Here is a 19,859-nt window from a genome sequence, read left to right on the forward strand (position 1 = left end):
ATATTTAAAGGGACTGACCATCTGAACGAATGGTCACAAGGAGTTGTCTTCTGTAGACTCTTAAAATCAGTATGCAGGTTTTTTTTGGTACATTTTAATTTATGAATGTTACGACCACTATTTCTAAAAGTTAACAGCTGACTGGTATCTTGCATTCATCATTGCTTTTAGAATATAAAATTGTCGTTTTGTTCTTGGTTTAATATTAACAGTTCCAGTACTGTGTTTTTTTGCTTTTAGAAGGAGGTGTACTGTGACAGCAGTAACCCCAGCATGGGTTGCCGTTGTGTGCCCTGTGCTAACTGTAGCCCTCCCTTGAGCATTCCTCCACCGTGCTGTTAATTGCCCCGTCTCCTCTCTGGCTCCTGCTGCAGCTGGTGCCTTTGCCCTCTCCTGCTTGGCTGGTGAAGATGGTGAAGCCAGATATCCACACTCTGGCCCATCACCTCAAACAGGAACGGCTCTACGTGAACTCGGAGAAGCAGCTTCTTCAGCGGCTCAACGCGGAGGTGCTGAAAACAGCGGAGAAGCTGTACAGCTCGGCATGGATCACCAAGCAGCAGAGGATCAACCTAGACAGGCTGATCCTGACAAGGTGGGCTGAGCCAAGCAGCTGCCAGCGGCGACCACAGATGAGAAATTAACCAGACGCTGTTAAGATTTTGTCAGAGTTGCATCTTGTGTGCAGATGTGATCCCGTGCATGCAGTAGAACATAAGATAAAAAGTTAGCAGCCCGTTTTTTTTAATGTTTAGTAATAGTTATTACCGAGTACAGTTTTCCTTTAGATATCTGAGAAATAATACTGCATGTCACGTGTTCTGAAAGTGACACCCTGCATGCAACATGTTAACTCTGCTTCACTCTGCAGTCCTCTTGCCCAAAATGTTTGAAATGACATCTCTTATAAGACACACCACACACAACTTGTATTTGTTTGAGTTTTTTGGAGCATATTTTGCATTGCAACCCTAAGTGGTTGGCATGGGGGCAAAGGGACAGTGATTTGGTTAATAAAAAAGACGCAGCAAGTAATTGCAACAGACCTCCCAGGATGCCTTTTAATCTTGTGTTTTAATCTTTTAATCTTTTTTTTCTCGGCGTGCCATATTTAATCTTGTCGCTGCTTATCATTCCTCACAGCGCTGAGGCTTCCCCGGCAGAGTGCTGCCATCATGCCAGAATCCTGGAGGACACGCAGTTCGTGGACGGCTACAAGACGCTGGGCTTCCAGGAGACCATCTACGGGGAGTTCCTAAACTATCTGAGGGAGAACCCCAGGCTGGTGGCCTCTTGCCTGGTGGCGGGCGAGAAGCTGAACCAGGAGCACGAGCAGGGGGTCATTCACACCGTCTTCATCTCGCTGTACGGGAACTGCATCATGCAGGAGGACGAGAGCTACCTGCTGCAGCTGCTGCGCTACCTCATCGAGTTCGAACTCAAGGAAAGCGACAACCCCCGGAGGTTGCTGCGCCGGGAGACCTGCGCCTTCAGCATCCTCTTCAAGCTCTTCTCCGAGGGCCTGTACTCTGCCAAGCTCTTCCTGACTGCCACGCTCCACGAGCCCATCATGCAGCTCCTGGTGGAGGACGAGGACCACCTGGAGACCGACCCCAGCAAGGTGACGGAGCGCTTCACCCCGGCCCAGCAGGAGAAGCTGTTTGGGGAGAAGGGCTCCGATGGATACAGGCGCAAGGTCCTGGAGATGGTGGAGTCCAACGAGGCCAAGCTGGTGACCCTGGTCAACAAGTTCATCGGCTACCTGAAGCAGAACACCTACTGCTTCCCCCACAGCCTGCGGTGGATCATCACGCAGATGTACAAGACCCTGTCGTGTGTGGAGAGGCTGGAGGTGGGGGAGGTGCGGGCCATGTGCACAGATCTCCTCCTGGCCTGCTTCATCTGCCCAGCTATCGTCAACCCCGAGCAGTACGGCATCATCTCCGACGCCCCCATCAACGAAGTGGCCAGGTTTAACCTCATGCAGGTGAGGAGTCCTTTAATATACCGGAGTGAGGTAGTGTAGCCAATCAAGTTGATGTAGACATGAAGGCACAATGGTGGGTTGACCAATTAAAAAAAAAAAAAAAAAAAAAAAAAAAAAAAAAGCATGCATAAGTAAAGCTTATAATACATTATATTAAACACGAACAGTAACTTTTTTTTTTATATTGTTCTTTGAGTGTATTGTGATCAGCCTGTGGATGCTTGTAATCACGCTGCAGCACATACCTCAACAGCAGGCTAGCTATTACATTTTTAGTTTGACTGTACTGTGATTGTTTGGGAGAATTGACAGTGAGCTGTAGGGTTAAAACCAGTGATTTTATCCAGAGAATTAGGCTGCATTAACATTTATTTTTTATTTTCTTTCTGCAACAATTGTAGGTTGGTCGACTGTTGCAGCAGTTAGCCATGGCAGGCGCTGGCGAGGGAGATCCTCGAGGGAAGAGCAGCCTTTCAAAGTTCGACAAAGTAAGTTGAATGAGATTCCCATGGCAGGTGTAACATGCAGACCATTAGACCAGCTGGGTGCCGCAGCTGAATAATACCCGTGCATATATAACAGTGTACAAACAAAAAAATCACTGCAGCAATGTAACCGTTATTTAGGGAGACACTTAACATAAAACAGCTTGTCCTGATTAATTTATGTATATATATATATATATATATATATATATATATATATATATATATATAAAAAAAACCAAAAACGCAGCGTTTCTCATCTGTTTGAATGATTTAATTGGGTTTTCAAATTAAATGTCGCTGCTTGTTGTATTAGAATATTACCTCAATTAAAATCTTGTAATAATATTTTCATTTCTAAAGGGGGGGGGGGGGGGGGGGTTTTAATGATTGCAGAACAATGCAATTTGCAGGTTTTTATCCAGATTGCTTTTGCACTCTTGAGTCCAAATTCCCAGTCATTTAGCAGTTTATATTTCCAGTTAATGTTTTGTCATCTTGTGCCATCTTGCTGGTCGCTATGTAATTGCTTATAATGATATGGGGGAGGGGGGGACGGACAAGGAGGGTGTCACAAGGAGGAAAACTGACCATTTTTGGATGACCAGATGCCACCCTGTCAGTACATTTTCAATCCTATTTCGTGCACCTCAATGCACAAATAAGAACGTCAGAATAATTTTTATTTGTGGGACTCCTGTGCCCAGTGTACCCTTTTTTAAAAGGGTTGAAAGAAAAAATAAGAGGCTTTTACTATTGTAAATGAATCGCCTGTAGATTTAAAGGGGAAGAGTTGAGGTTGTTGAAGATTTAAAACAGAGTGGTCTGTGAGGAGGTGCAGCCCTGCCAGGTGTTCATTGCTTCCTCTTGTGTTCTCCTTTCTTCTGCTGCAGGTCTGTGTTGCTACTTTTCTGGATGTTGTGATTGGTGGGCGTGCTGTGGAGACCCCTCCCATGTCCTCTCTTAACCTCTTGGAGGGCCTGAGTAGGACCGTGGTGTACATGACGCAGAGTCAGCTGATAGCACTGGTAAACAGGATTCTGACACGTCTAATGTATCCCCTTCTCAATCGTCCCGCGCACAATCGCCAATGGAGATTTTAGGACAGTTGTTGGAAAGTTTGGATTTATTTTGAAAGATAAACATTAATATAACAATCAGGGGAAGGGATCTCGAGCGTCAGAATTATTATTATTGTTTTGTGCAGGCCTGTAGAAGCAGAAGAGAGTTCGTTGTATGAGCAATGGGATGGTGTTGCTGTAATCCTAGCTGCTCACTCAACCCCCCCTTGTAATTTCCTTAACTTCCTCTTGGGACTCCTATAAGAACCGGTGCAGTAAAGTGATCTGAAATGTTTCCAGAGCCAAGCGCTGCTGCACTGAGCTATGCTGTTGATCGTTTCCCATTTAACTTGCTTCCCCACGCCCAGGTGGACTTTGTGAGGAACGTCATGTCAGGAGACCAGCTGCGCGATGAAGACAGGATGACTCTGGAGACCTTGCTGGCCAGCGTACCGCAGTCCAGGGCAGGCAAAAGCAACAGTCTTGAACTGACACCTGCCAGCACACCCCAGCTCTCTCCCGCCACCACTCCTGCCAACAAGAAAAACAGAATGCCAACAGGTATCTCATGAAACCGCTCTGTGGAATCCCAGCTCTCTGCATCCCGCTCATTGATTGGAGGATTTGCTCTTGATAGGCAATAGTTTACAAATGTTCTTTGCCAGATAAGTTATCAATGATTAGTAGGTTGGCTGCGGTAGCACCCAAGGTGCTAGAAACTAAAAATATCGTAGAAATACATATAAATCAAACGGTCTTGGTAGCAGAATCGGACTACAAAAAATTATACAATCACACACACATACAGTGCTCACCCTTTATAGCGCTATAGTGGGTAACCATAGTTACAAGACTGTGTTGTTTATGTGGTGTGGGTGGTGCCCCCCTGCTGGGCTGCACTGGCCCCCTGTGGTGTGAGCGGTGTTGACCTTACTTTGCTGTGACTCCCCAGCAGCCTCACGCGGTCGTAGCCGCTCCAACAACGCCCTGGACCAGTCGAGCGACCCGGAGGCAGGCTCCCAGGAGTCTGTGCAGGAGGTCCTTCCCGAGGAGGTGCTGGTGATCTCGCTCGGTAACGCCCCACAGATCACCCCCGGGATGATGTCTGAAAACGAGGTAACCGGGGAGCAGACGATCTCAGAGAGAGAGAGGCGTTCCAGGTTTCTTTACTGGGAGCCTCTGTGCATGTAGTGTCATTAAAGTGCTGCGCTGGTGTCTGAAGATTAGGTAACGTGCAGTAAGGGCTAGAGAGGACCTCTCTAGGGTGCAAAGTGCAGAACGTATTCCATAGCGCTTTGAGTTTTTAAAACTTCACACGCGGCTTGCAGCACAGTTTTCCTTTTTATTAATATTTTTGGAGTGGTTTCAGATATACTGGTAATCCTACTCGGTCTTAATTAGAATCAGAAGCTGGTAAACCACGTGAAAGTGTTATTCATAATGATAGACTGGGCTTAACATGGTAAGTGTGTGTGTGTATGTGTAATATATCAGACGCCAGTGTAAATGGAGTGCAGCAAGCATGTTCTCTCCTATAAAGGAGTTCCTGATTCCAGGCTTCACTGCACTGCCTTTCCCGTGCCTAGGTGCTGAACATGCAAATGGCTGATGGAGGTCAGGGGGAGGTCCCAGTAGACGACGCCAAGCTGCATGGCAAACCTGACAAAACCCTGCGCTTCTCACTGTGCAGTGACAACCTGGAAGGAATTTCGGAAGGTGGGTATTTCGAAGACAGCCTGCAGATGGCGACATTTTCCACTGAGAAACTGCTCAGGTGCACATGGAGGAGCCCTTTATGAAATGACAGCTACAGTTGTTTGTGTGTTAATCTGAAACGAGAAAAAAAGTTCTTGCCTTATACAAATAGTGCTGGAGTAAAAGCTATAAACATCTATGATGGTATGTTGGTAAAATAATAAAACTGGTAAGGTGTGGTGTGTTTTTTTTTTTTTAATATATAAAAATAAAAACCACTTTGTTGCCTGTGTCGATACCAGCACAACGAATCTGGTGGGTAAAGAAATTGCATTGGGTTAGCGAGTGGTCCCATCTGTGGTCAGCCCGCTGGTCAGTAATCAGGGAGTGAACTCTTCTGCAGGTCCCTCCAATCGCTCCAACTCTGTGTCCTCCTTGGATCTGGAAGGAGAGTCGGTGTCTGAGCTGGGGGCTGGGCCTTCGGGGAGCAATGGGGTGGAGGCCTTGCAGCTACTGGAACATGAGCAAGGTGAGCAGAAGCTGCCGTGACATGCATTCACAGACGAGCGTGCTTCTGTTCATTCAAACCACAGCATGCACAACTCATGAAATCATTGCTGCTGCGTGCATCTCTCCTGCCTTGTTTATAATTCAATGGTCTTACCTGGTTTTTATTTTAGTCCTGTACTTTAGTAGAGTAACATAGACTTATCTGTAATATTTAAAGATCGTTTGAATCTCGGTTTGTTCGTCCCAGGAGGAGAAAATTAAACCGTTTGACAGTGATGGTAAAAACACGTGGAGATTATTCTGAGGCTAAACTAGAAGTTCAATTCTTTCAGTGAGTTGCAGTTGAGATGAATGATGCAAATATCAATAAAATATGTCCATAGCACTAAATATCATACCAGTGACTAGTACCTATCACTTTTCACATTGAGCCGTACTGATGTTTCCAACATTTGTGTTAAGCCACGACGCAGGATAACCTTGATGATAAGCTGAGGAAGTTTGAAATCCGGGATATGATGGGACTGACGGATGACCGGGACATTTCGGAAACCGTCAGCGAAACCTGGAGCACCGACGTCCTGGGCAGCGACTTCGATCCCAACGTTGACGAGGACAGGCTCCAGGAAATCGCCGGTGAGGAAACGAGCATTGCACCTTTTAATGCCGTTAAACCATGAGCCTCTTTTACCTGCAAGGAACATGTGCTGGCAATTTCTGCACCGTAGTGTTAAAACATCTAGCTGTTTATACATGCTGTCAACAGTCATCTTATTAAAAAAAAACAAAAAAAAACTGTTATATTGCTAGAATATAAACCTGCGTTTATCGTGTGTTTTTTTTCCCTGCTACAGCTGCCTTTGAACTGTGGTTTGTGTGCAAAGTTTAGATACTAGATTGCCATCTGGTGGTAGTCTTTTATCATTGCATCTCAGTCTGTTTAAAAATAAACCCCATTATCAATAAACACAGAGGCATCACTATGACCATTAAAATAAACCCCATTATCAGTAAACACAGAGGCATCACTATCATTTTGTCAGCTGGGTAAGTGAAGTCAGAAAAAAGAAACTAACAAACAAAATAATGCTTTCAGATTACGCTCCCAACTCGAAGCCAACCCTTCAATCAGAAAACAGCGCTGGAGATGTCTAAGATTATTGATTAACGGGTCAGATAGGCTGATAAAAACTGTTTAGCAGCCCGACGCATCTAATTTCACGATGAAGAACTTGATACGTACGCTTTCGATTCTTGTTAAGATTAAAACCGCTGGTGATGATAAGCTGGCTCTTCGTTTTATTGCTCATTTATGTCCAGAAATGCAATATTCTCGACAAAGTAACAATAATAAACAATCTAAAATGTTAATCTTGTTTTGGTGCCTCCTTTTCTCCCCCCCCCTCGTTATATGAAACCCTGACATTCACTTCGGTCCCTGCAGTGCAATTGACCTTGCTTCTCTCTCATTTGCATCCGACATTTTTCATTCTTTGGAATATGGCGTTTGGGGACTTTTACATCATTAAGTGAATTTACAGCGATTTTCCTTATGTGTTTTCTCCGAGGGATTCGGTTATGAGATGCACATTAAATCTCCATTAATACCTCATTATCCCACTGATAAGATTACCATGATAATGAGGCAGAAATTCTAATTGTTTCACTTCTCGTTGTGCCTTTCATTTAATCATACACCTGAAAGACAATGCTGCTTGTCTGCACTTTGAAGAAAGTGAAGAGTGACAGCAGTCTTGAATCTTTACAGAAATAAACTACGCCTTTTAAAAAAAATGTTTTCATTAGTTTCCTTTGTGTCCAAAAACACGGAATTACAAGGCATTGGAAATAGGGCTGTAGGTTAAAACACAGAGTGCATTGTGAAATGTTGATTTTATATAGTAAAAATGTAGAGGCAGTGTTATTTGCATTAGTCTTGCCAATCGATTAAGATTGTGTACGTTTTCTTACCTTGTGTGCACGGCTTCCTTGTAACCAGGGATCCTAGGAATCCGTTTGCTGCTTAAAAACACATGTTTTCCCTGCTGTCCTTAGAATTTTTAGTTTTACGCTTGGGCCGGGCAAAAGACATGCAGGGATTTTTTGTTTGTTTGTTTGTTTGTTTGTTTGTTTTGATAACCAAAGCAATTCACTTTTAATATAGAATCCTCAACAACAAACATACTTGTTCAGTAAAACTGCTTCCGGTCTACAGAGGTGAAGGCTGAACGAGGCGCCCTGTCACATTCGTGTTAGTAAGTGGTGTGCAGTTTACTTCAGTAATGTATCCATGTCGTTACTGAACAAGCTGTTTGAAGATGTCGAAAACAATACAGATCACCCCTAAAGTTTGGTCAATTTGTTTGGCAATAGCCATCCAGATGACAAAGACTAACTCGCAGATAAACGACTACTTTCTGTGTTAATTGTGTATCTTGTAATGTGACATTGGGGGGTGAGGGGGGAACTCAATTTCAGTCTTATTTTAATTGTGGAATAATGCAGTTTTTTTTTGTTTGTTTTTATTGTGGAAAACTAGGATCTCTGCTTCTAACAAGGTGGCACTGTAATCATATTTCAAACTGTTGTTTTGTGTCATGCCTGTCCAAGCCTGAAGATGGCTGGTAGGAATACAGTTTGAGTATTGTATGTTTGCATACAGGTGTATTTTCATGCATTATTGTTGGGAATGCAGTTTCTCGCTCTCACTCTCTCATTTTTGCGCTCTCTCTCCCCTTGTTCTTTCTTTCTCCCCCTTCGTTGCTATGACATGTGGTCCAATAATGACCAGTGTTGGTAATGGCTTGTCTTCCTGTGGTGTGTGCAGGTGCCGCTGCAGAGAGCATGCTGGGCAGCCTGCTGTGTCTGCCAGGCTCCGGCTCAGTGCTGCTAGACCCCTTCACCGGATCCACTATCTCCGAGACAACCAGCGAGGCCTGGAGCGTGGAGGTCCTGCCCAGCGACTCCGGTACGTACAGAGGCACAGGCACAACGCTAACCAGCACCGCAGTTAGGCGCGGCAAAGCCTAAAGCTGCCTGGTTTTGACATTGTTGGGTCCAAAAACATTGAACTTTGTCAAAGGTGTAGTGTTATAAAATAGTCACTTTTTGATTGGGTTCATGAAAGGAAATTTAGGTACGAAAGACGTTTGGAATGTGTTGTCAGTCCTCTGTTTTAATAGGGCTAAAGCAGCACTTCCAGCCAAAGGCGAGTTTTCTCTCTGTGTACAGTATGTGCTTTATCATTACATATTCAGTTCCCAAGGGCAGTTTTGATGTGAAGGGCAGAGATTGACTTTTTTTTTTAAATAACGTTCCTGGTTCCCTGGCTAAGCGGAGCGAAAACGAGACACAAAAGAGCAATTTAAGAACACATTATTACAAATGAGCATGCAAATGAATGTTCTGCTTACTAATGATGTGATCTATGCAAACTATTGCTTGATTTGTTTGACTTTAAGCAGAGGTAATGGATCACCGTGGCTGTAGTGCTACAGTCCCATCCGTCTGTCCCCCACTTTATTTTAAAGGCACTAGTTTTAAAATTGAAATCGGTTTGTCATTCGTAGAATCAGGGCAGGGCAGTGTGGTTTTGGACTAAGTTTATCCGCTCCTAAACCCCTCACACCTGGTTTCCATGACGTTGCCTGCTCCGTGTTCCCTGCACCTGCACAGCACAGGTGTACCATCAGCCTGATGGGCTTTTAACAGGTTTCTGTTTGCCAGGGTCTGGTAATGGGGCGCCATATCTCTCCGACAAATAAGACGACGCTTTTAAGGAGGGTTAATTGAAAATGAATTCCCATTTTCAAGTTTAAATTGAGCTGCAGTTTAATTATGTACGGCGTTGTTCACATTGCAACAACCCATTAACTAAATCGCTGTTTTATGGGCAAGAGGAGTGCCGAGTTTTATTTGCTGGGTGGAGGGTGTTAATGGACACAACCTGAAGAAATTGTGATTTGATTGTTTCTTATTTACTGCAGAATAAAGCTTTTTTTAATTTTAATTTTAATTTTGGTGGGAATGGATTAATTGCTTTACATTTAATTAGTTGCCAATATCAGTATGTCACCATCTCACTTTGCATTGAAAACCTGTTCTGCATGGAAAACAAAAGCATCTTGTGTGTGTTAATTGCTGGATTACTGCAGAAGTCCTGTATGCATTGGTCTCCTTCACACGGTGTCTTTTTGATACAGTCTCTGTGTTCACTCTCCGCGCTTGTTCTTGTGCACAGAGGCTCAAGACCTGAAGCAGGAGGAGAGGCTGCAGGAGCTGGAGAGCTGCTCTGGGCTGGGCAGCACCTCCGATGACACAGACGTGCGCGAGGTCAGCTCTCGACCCAGCACACCCGGCCTCAGCGTGGTCTCAGGTACTGGAAGCAAGGCTAGCAGCCGTCATTCACAGACGCAGAAACGCACACACACACACACTCACTCACTCACCCTGCTGGACACAGGTGTTTTTTTCTAGAGCATTTTGAAGCACTGTGGAATCACCGATTTGCATTAACCACTTATCCGTGACTATACTGGGATTATCACAAAAAAATAAGGGGCTAATTTAAAACGGGTGGATTCTTTGGTGCTGAAAAATAAATGCAACCATCCCAGCAGGGGAATGCGTTGATCAAACCAGACCCTTTTTACGTGTTGAAAGACTTTAATAGCGCATATAAAATTGGAATCTGTTAATGCATTTGGGCAGGTATAAGTGCAGCCTCCGAGGACATCCCCAGTAAGATTGAGGACCTTCGATCGGAGTGCAGTTCTGATTTTGGAGGGAAGGACTCCGTGACTAGTCCCGACGCAGAAGAGTCTGGGCATGGTGAGGCACCTAATCACTCGTACTGAAGTAACCCCGGGACTGCAAGGCAGAACTAGGAGAGCCTCTGTTGTGCTTGTAAATGCCAACGTCGCACCAAAGTCCCGTTCTTTATTTGATCGTGGCTGTTCCTTGTTCTGTCTTAGGAGCCCAGCATTTGACATCTCCGCCTTCCCAAGCCGAATCCTTGCTTGCCATGTTTGACCCCCTCGCCTCTGGAGAAGGTAAATAAAACAGACTGTTCTGAACACGGTAGACTGGTGCACGTGTTATCCTGTATTTAAGAAGTACCGCTTCTGTCAGCCGAAGATCATGAAAATGGAATGCATGCCATGCTTCACGTTGCAACGCAGTGTTCCAGAGTAGAACAACAAAAGACTGTTCGCACCCACTATAGTTCTATCACCATTCAAAGAGAATACAAGCACTCGTTTTAAGAGAGTTCCCATACATTCTCATACTGGGATCTTCCACACCGCAGCGCTAGCTAGCCTCCATTCACCTGAAGTTCATGCATGAAGTTCATTTTTAAATTTAGAGAAATGGTGATACATCTTGTGTGCACTTTATATCTATCTGCTGGCTCCACAGCTCCGACGGTGGTCAGACCGAAGGGGCACTACGCACGACCACCACACCCTCCCCCGGACCCCCCGATCCCAGAGGCGTGTGCCATGGGCCAGGAGCCCAGGCTGCCCGTGTTCATGCCGCATGGGCTGTGCCAGGCAGAGCAGCGGCACTCGTATCCAGATAGGCTGGTGAGGAGCAGGAGCTCGGACATCGTGACGGCCTCGAGGAGGCCCACCAGTGACCCCAGCTGGAACAGGAGGCTCGGCACCGAGGAGAGAGATGTGACGGTAGGAGCCCCTGGCAGTTTCCCTGTGGGGCCCTCATCCTCTCCCAGTAAGGATTCTCTGAAAGGAGAGGTAAGGGCGTTACCGGGGGCTTAATTCCGCTGCAGGCCAGGCCGTTGCACCTGGAGTAGTGTGTTACAAGTGGACTAGCTCTGAGATCCAGGGTAGTGCTGGAGACCGCTTTTTTTGTGTGGTTTTCATCAGCTCTGCAAGAAATTTGAGTCTCTGCTCATTCCTGTTTCATTATACAGTACCCAAAATGCAGTGTGTACGTTGCCTATTTTTAAGATTGAAACTCATTTGTGTGTTGCGTCTCTCTTCTGTCTGTACAGGGTGGGTTTGCAGGAAAGAAAATGCCTAACTTAGTTTGTCACACATTGTGTTTATGCATGTTTTTCTTTTTTTATGGCTGATTTAATAATAATAGTAATGATGATGATGATGCTTCCAACAGAGATGAGTGTTTGCTGACACTACTTCATTACCGGGTGTGGAATTGGAGATCTGTGCATCCCCAAATCACTTGTGTATAATTTTCAATAGAATGCTGGACAGGTCGCCTTTTTAATTTGCGTCTCCCCTATACACTCCATAACTGTGTAATGTGTTAATAAGTGAGTCTGCACAGCCCCTGTCCCGTCCAGGAGCAGTCGGGATTTTATAAAGTCACAAAGCGCAAAGTTTTTAATAGACGGACGCACTGAATACAATAACACAAGGTAATTTAATATGCGCAGACCGAGGAGAGGAAAGACAGCGATGATGAGAAGTCAGACAGGAACAAACCCTGGTGGAAAAAGCGCTTTGTCTCTGCAATCCCTAAAGGTAAGAATAAATGACATTGAAATGCTTTGTCTGCGTGTGTGTGTGTGTGTGTGTGTGTGTGCGCGCCAGTTTTGGTTTTTATTTTTTATAATAAACCCGTTGGTCTAGGCATACCTATTGACAATAATAAGAAATGATACTGTAGTGTCAACTTGTTATTTTGTTGCATGTTTTTAGATGCGCACTTTCTCTATCCGTTGCACGTGTTTCTTTAGGTTTGTTTGTAGTGCTGTGCAAGGAGCGCACATGCTTACAGTGCAGTGCAAGCCCAAGCTGACACATGGCACAGCTGGCACACAGTTTCTGAGACGAGAGGAGACAGTGGTGTGTGTGTGTGTGTGTAGGGCTTGCCCCTGAGTTAATTCTGAAAGGACACCCTGTCTGTTGTGTTCTCTATACAGTGCTGTATTGGACTGCTGAAGCACATGACACAGGTAAACTCCCCGAGCTGGATGTTGTTATATACTGTAGTTGTCATGCTGAGTAGTCATTTCTGTGAAATTATTATTTTTTTTTTTTGTGGCTTTACAGATAGCAAGGCTTTGTAGAAGTGCACCTTTTAATTTGATTGATTTACGTGTCTGTTGTCGTGATACCGAGCTGTGATGTGAACCAAAGCCTGATTTGTAGAGTGGCCTATTCGAGAAAGCACAACGGTTTTTAAAAGCTAATAAAAAAAATAAATAACGTGCTCTAAGGAGATCGGAATGAAAGATCTGTTTCGAAAACGTTTTCAATTTTTCCACCACATACAGTAGAAAGACCCACATGGAGATTAGGATAGAAAATCGAGGACGTAAATGATGCTGTAATGCTTGTAAAAGTGTTCCATCTTCAGGTCTGGTGTGTTTTGAGCTGCTCATCAGCACCGCTTCGCTTCGGCAGTCAGACCAAAATAGATTCACTGCATGAAAACCAGCAGCGCCTGCTTGGGAAAAGCTGGTGATTATTATAGTCGTTTTCGCTCAGCTTTTATTTGTTTTATATATTTTTGTACTGATGGATAACTCATCAGTGTATTGCATGTTTCTAGGTTGCATTTGATTGATTTGTTATTTTTTATTTTATTTGAGATGGCACTTCAGCATTATTCCGAAGGGTATAGTTTGTCCAATGGAGAGAAAAAAAAAACTAAATGCACAGGCATTCGGGGACGGTCTATTTTCAAACCTACTAGCAAATATGGGAACTGGTTTTTAAACAACAACTTCACTGAAGAAAATAGTTGATTTGATTGTTGAAGATCCCAAACTGTTCCTCCATTGAGCTAACTGATGAAATGCCATAATATCTCACTCGGAATGAACAAAAAAAAAAAAAAGTGTTCTTAGAGTCCCTATGCCACAAAAAGCACCAGGTCAGGGATACACATATGCGGTCTGATTTTAATGAATCATTAGCTGATGAAGACCTAGAAAGAGGTGAAATTGGTTCAGTAAGGTGATTGAGGGGACTGGTGGAACAAAGAGCAGCAGGTGACCTCCAGGCCTCAAGCACCGCAGTTGTGCAGCCCTGTGCTAAAGCAACTCCTTTCTGTGTTTCCATGACTGGGAGCGAGCGCATGCTCTCCTGCCTGTCTGTCTGTCTGTCTGTCTGTCTGTGTTTCTGTTGATCACACTGGTATACCCATTGCTGTCTCTCTCTCTCTCTCTCTCTCTCTCTCCCCCCCCTCCTTTTTCTCTCTCTCTGCAGCCCCCATCGGTTTCAGGAAGAAGGACAAGCTGGAAAAGGACAGGGATGAACAGGGATCGGAAAGGTTTCCGCCCGTAGGTGGGTGTGATTTTAGGTGTTTTTTTTTTTTTTTTTATTTTATTTATCCCCCAGCCCCCATCCCGAGATGCAAACAACGAATCTGGGCGCCCGTTCACACCGATTTGATGTCGTGCTCTTGGTTTTGGTTGCAGACGAGCCCGCGCCCCGGTTGAGTGCCCAGGCTCAGGCAGCGGAGGACATCCTGGATAAATACAGGAACGCCATCAAGCGAGGGAGCCCCAGCGAGGGAGCCTCCTCCACGCCTTATGAGGGGCCAGGTGAGGTTTTAATGAAGACTCGTTGTCTGGGTCTTTCACTGGGGGTGACTATGTGCAGCTGTGGCCAAAAGCTTTGCATCAGCTAGCATGTTAGGGTTGAGACGTAATTAATTAAAGGAACTGTATGAACATAATTTCGATTTTTCTCTAACATCGTGTAATCAAAGAAACTACAGAATTATATTACATATGGAAGCCATAATAGTAGTACAGTATTTTATGTTAGATTTCGAAATGTCACATTTTGACATTTCGAAAAGGTCTGTATGTTTTTAACATGAGGAGCAATAATAACAAAACCATCAAGCCAGCGTTGTTTAACTGGCAGAAGTCCAATCTTTGACTTTTCCAATCGCATTGAGCCCGGTTTCTGGTTCCAAGTGGGTGTGTTTGGTTGAGTGATTCACTGTACTGTAAGCTGAGTGTCCTGAATCTTAAGTGTGAGTTTGTGAAACTCTCGAAGCTGCCTGGAAAGGAAGTGGTCGCCGATAGTTTTCTTGTTTCTTTTTTGTTATCTGTTCAGAGGGACTCGGAGAAGGAGAAAGCGTCCACGGCTCTCCACGGGACGAAGCTCTTCAGAATATCTCCACTGATGATTTACCCGACTCTGCCAGCCAGACAGCCCAGCCGCAGGATTCCAATTTCTCATTCAGGTCACTTTTCAATGACTGCCCCTGTATATCTCAGCGCCAAACTCCACATTGCTTTCAAAGTCAGTCAAAATCCACTTGCGACAATCTATCTATCAAACATATTATACAACTATGGCCAAGAGTTGTATAATTAACTAATTTTGCTTCATAGTCGAATGAAACCTGCTGAATAATGTTACATACCACTTTGTAGTTTTCCATATACTTAAAAAAAAAAACTTTTTAAGCATTAAATAAGATCGTGCAGTCCCTTTTCATTATTTTTTTTAAGCATGTTACAATAAATGATATCTAGTTATTCCATTTTGAAAGTGACAAGGCTGCTTGCTCACCCACACAATTAATTTTCCTCTTCCACTAGCAGTGATGCCAAGAAGAAGCTGAGGATGGCGCTGTGCTCGGCAGATTCTGTTGTCTTCCCGATTCTGACTCCCGCTACAACTAGAAATGGTTTGCCAGACCATATGGACCCTGAAGGTAAAAGAATGGAACTCCTCAAATCTAACAGGACAGGCAGTTATTATCACACATTTGTCCATCCGTTTTCCCCTTTTAGAAATGATCTTGTTAAAAAAAAAGAATCATCATAATAATTTTCATCATGGCATTTAAGAAAAATAATCTTATGCAGAAATCAAAAAACGGTATTTGGAACCCCTTGTGACACCCTGGCCTGTTCTGGTTGTGTCTTAGACAATGAGATCGTCTGCTTCCTGAAAGTCCAGCTGGCTGAAGCCATCAACCTTCAGGACAAGAACCTGATGTCCCAAATTCAGGAGACGATGCGATGCGTGGCTCGGTTCGACAGCCGGACCTGTCGAAAACTCCTGGCTGCCATAGCTGAGGATTACAGGTGTGCACACTTTCCAAACTCTCATTGTCTGCATCTCTCCAGTGAGGTGTTCCAAACGGCTCGGAAGCCACTCTGGACTAGAGGGGTATGGTTGTCCTGATAAAAGGCTTGTAAAACGCAGGCTTACTAAGCTGATGGTAATCCGTGGCTTTTCGTACGCTCCAGGAAACGCGCTCCCTACATCGCCTACCTGATCCGGTGTCGCCAGGGCCTGCAGACCTCGCAGGCTCACCTGGAGCGGCTGCTGCAGAGGGTGCTGAGAGACAAAGAGGTGGCCAACAGATACTTCACCACCGTCTGTGTGCGGCTGCTTCTGGAGTGCATGGAACCCAGAATGCAGGAGTTCATTAAAGGTGCCGCAACTTTTTCCTTTTTGTATCGAGCGATCTGTTACATTTTACAAAACGCAGGTAGCATTCAGCAAGCAGCATGCAAGTATAGAAGAATTAACCCATGGGTTCACGGGTCATAGTGCATTTAAAATTATCCTTACAGAACTTAGAAAAAAATGTAATAAAAGGTGTTACTCCCTCGTCCATGTAATCCATGTAGTGTGGTTGGTGTTGATGCTGAAATCTCAGTACATGTACTTCTCATTCAGACCTCAGACTGTGTTGCCACTCTAGCACCCTGTTGCCTTGTGTGAGTTAATGTTCTGTTTGTAATCTGCTCTGTAGATGGCATCAGCAAGCCGTCGTAATTTAATATCAGATTTCATATTTGTTTTAAAGGCAGATTTTATGATCGTGGCATAAAAATGAGTTTGGAAGAGAACTGTCTGGTCATGCAAGAATAGTTTCTGACTTCGCCTTAGGAGCTCAAAAAGTTTGGAAAATTGTTAGACTGACGTTGCCAGCCACTAAGAAGACACAGCTACAAATGTAAAGTCTAAGTTTAAAAACATTGGGAGTAACGTTAAATAATTTAACAGTGAGAAATTCTCATTATTCTCATATTCTGCATGTCACACTTTGTAGTTTTACAGAAGTAACCTTGGCTAGGGCATTAGTACAAGTTATGTAGGGTGCTGTGTGTTGCCCTCTGGCTGCGGTTCTGTTTTACAGCTGTGGCTGGAGATATTTATGGAAGCAACCTTTTTCCCGTTTTGCTCTTCGCACGCAGCTTTTCAGGGTTTTACTGCCTCGGATGAAAAAACAGACTGGGTTGAGGACTTCCTGCGCTATTTATACGGGGCCATGGCAAACGACACGATCTGGCAGAACGCCAGTGAAGATCAGCTGCAGGACGCTCAGATGGCGATCGAGCGAAGCGTCATGAACCGCATCTTCAAGTTCGCCTTCTACCCCAACCAGGACGGAGATATCTTAAGAGACCAGTAAGCAACCCAACGTTAACGTTTCGTGTTTTTTTTTTTAAAAGGAATATCACATGGAGTTTGGCGTCACCTGGTGTTCGAACGGTGTAGGACCAACACAGCTGATTTTTTTCATTTAAATGTTTTTATTATTATTTCAGACTCTTGCAAGAACATATGCAACGCCTTTCAAAAGTGGTGACGGCCAATCACAAGGCACTCCAGATACCGGAGGTAACATCCACGTTTTATTCATTTCATTTATTTAATGGTTTCCATAGATTTTTTTTTTTTTGGGTACATAGTGCGTTAAAATTAAATGTGCCGGAATGTTGCCTGTGTAACATATTCCCAGGATTTGATTATGGGATGTATGGGAAGGCATTATTGTACACAGGTGTGTTTGTGTCCCGGTTCCAGGTCTACCTGAAAGAGGCTCCCTGGCCGTCTGCACAGGCAGAAATCCGGACGATCAGCGCTTACAAGACCCCGCGGGACAAGGTCCAGTGCATCCTGAGGATGTGCTCCACCATCATGAATCTGCTGAGCCTGGCTAACGAGGACTCTGTCCCTGGGGCTGACGACTTTGTCCCTGTCCTGGTGTTTGTTCTGATTAAGGTAAGATGCAGAGGAGGGGAGTCAGCCCCAATAGCTAGACACTGCTATGGAAGTTCATTTGAAGGGAAACATTTTAAATTATGAAAATAGTGGCCAATTTTATCCTGCCGGTGCAGATTTATTTATTTTTTGCCCCGATCGAAATAGCTTTTCATCGTGGCTAATTTACTATTAAACACCAGCCATCTTCACAACGCTCCTCGCATAGTAGCCAGCATGACCCTGTATTCTCCGGGCTGGGACGCTTTTATGTTTTTTGTTCATGGCACTGGCTTGTACCCTCTTGAAAATCTGATGCAGTTGTAATGCGAAGGAACAGACATTGCCAATAAGCCAACAGAGGGTCTACATAATGACATGCCCGTGGCTCGCTGTGGGAGGCTAAACTACCCTAGTAAGGCCATTTACCTAATTAGGATTATCCTGCCTGAGGAAGATTTGGCTCAAGTTTATCCTTTTTCAAAAAAATAAATAAAATGATAAATACATTATTCCAAATCCTGATTGCCTTTCATAAACGTGTATATTTATATTCTGGTACAGATCCTTTGGTCTGAATCCCCCTTTGTATAAATTTAATAATACATGTTTTAAGTAGCAATACAAATCTGTGCCCATCATTGGCTTTTCTCTGCACCGTGTAGTAGCAGTTTCTTCTCTATCTCCCTCCCCTGCCCTCCAGGCCAACCCCCCCTGCCTGCTGTCCACCATTCAGTACATCAATAATTTCTATGCCAGCCGGTTGGGTGGAGAGGAGTCCTATTGGTGGATGCAGTTCACAGCAGCAGTGGAATTCATTAAAACCATAGACGATCGCAAGTGATGCAGAACGCCAGCTGCAGTAGCAGCCTGCTCTGGAGGAAGCAGGCAACGCTCTCACCAACTGCTGAAAAAACAACAACAGAACACCACGTCATTTCTCACTTGTATATTTTGTACATAGAGTAGAGGCATTTTAAAATAATTAACAGTGGTAATAATAATAATAATAATAATAATAATAATAATAATAATAATAATAATACAACATTTAAAAAAAGATAAACGAAAATAAGTCAAGAAATTGTAATAATAAATCATGAAATGACTAACTTGACCCCCCCCCCCCATTTTCTTTGTTGTTTTTTGTCCTGTAGTGTTGACAGTTAGCACTGCATAAATTAAAAAAAGGGACCACAGTTCAGTAAATTTACATTTCTCAAAATAAAAATAAAAAACAGGGGTAGAATAAATGGCACTTCTCCCTCCTAGATCCCGGATTGTCAGAACCTCACAAGCCCAAATTAGCCCCCCGTTGCACTAGAATGCATTCTTCAAAGCTGCTCGTTCCTGCCACCCGCACCGGACAATCCCAGCTTGGAGGACTCCTGGTTTGGCATATTTTAATAGTCGGCTTACAGTTTCTATGCTACATGATCACCTATGTCAAGGTGAAGTACAGGGAGAATAAATGTTAACAAAGCAGTACTTTTTTTTCCTCTGTTCTCCCCATTAACCAAGTAGAAGTAGGGGGTGGTGTTTGTATTAACCAGGTGGAAATGGGGGGGGGGTGTGTGTTTGTATTGTGTTTGTATTAACCAGGTAGAAGTAGGGGGTGATCTTTGTTGTGTCGATCACAAAGCCCTCAAAGCAGTAAGTAGAGCAGGTTTTTTGGTTGTCCATTTACAAGTGGGATATAAGATCCTTCCCCTAGCGTGCCCGAGATGAGAATATTCTTCGCTGTTGTAAGAACTCATCTTGTATAATTACCATTTGTTTTGTGATGGGGGTGTTGCCCATTAAATGCCATTGTCCTTGTTTGAGGACAGGCAACTTTGTCATTTTTTGGGGGATGTACTTGTTTTAAATTTCCCCTTTAACTATACTGGTTATGATAACCTTACTCAAATGTTGTTCACCGCAGAAGATAAGTCTAAATGTATTGCATCAAATTACATAAATAAAGCTTTTCAAAAGACAAATCTGGAGGGTTTATGGGTAGAATACAAGGAGGTCTGGAATGTCCCAGTAGTTTTAAAATACTGTTTCGCTGGGTTTGGGTAAATTCGGTAGCTCTGTACTGGTGCCTTTTGGGTATCCCTACTAGACCTTGATTTTTGTGTTACTGTGCTGGTTGTGCTGGAAATTCCTCTCCAAATCTCATCCC

At 44.1% G+C, this 19,859-nt stretch overlaps 1 protein-coding gene across 5 annotated transcripts; it reads left to right on the top strand.

The window, feature by feature from the left end:
- Window positions 1-351: 351 nt before the first annotated feature.
- Window positions 352-18,724, top strand: gapvd1 (GTPase activating protein and VPS9 domains 1). Of its 5 annotated transcripts, none has more exons than XM_041238514.1 (26): window positions 352-595; window positions 1,144-1,987; window positions 2,389-2,475; window positions 3,366-3,500; window positions 3,902-4,094; window positions 4,489-4,649; window positions 5,120-5,249; window positions 5,632-5,757; window positions 6,201-6,374; window positions 8,566-8,706; window positions 9,979-10,113; window positions 10,449-10,568; window positions 10,712-10,789; window positions 11,157-11,491; window positions 12,157-12,244; window positions 12,646-12,678; window positions 13,937-14,014; window positions 14,149-14,274; window positions 14,798-14,927; window positions 15,292-15,404; window positions 15,621-15,780; window positions 15,946-16,133; window positions 16,903-17,116; window positions 17,257-17,329; window positions 17,516-17,713; window positions 18,396-18,724. In XM_041238514.1, exons 1-26 carry the CDS (start codon window positions 411-413, stop codon window positions 18,534-18,536), a joined length of 4,386 nt encoding a protein of 1,461 aa, XP_041094448.1. In that variant the 5' UTR covers window positions 352-410; the 3' UTR covers window positions 18,537-18,724. The 5 variants fall into 5 exon arrangements, with proteins under 5 accessions (XP_041094448.1, XP_041094447.1, XP_041094452.1 ...); XM_041238513.1 differs by having other exon boundaries at window positions 353-595; window positions 4,486-4,649; XM_041238518.1 differs by having other exon boundaries at window positions 353-595; window positions 4,486-4,649; window positions 11,157-11,422.
- The last annotated feature ends 1,135 nt before the right edge of the window (window positions 18,725-19,859 follow it).

Source organism: Polyodon spathula, chromosome 49 (genome assembly GCF_017654505.1).
Source record: "Polyodon spathula isolate WHYD16114869_AA chromosome 49, ASM1765450v1, whole genome shotgun sequence".
Lineage (NCBI taxonomy): Eukaryota > Metazoa > Chordata > Actinopteri > Acipenseriformes > Polyodontidae > Polyodon > Polyodon spathula.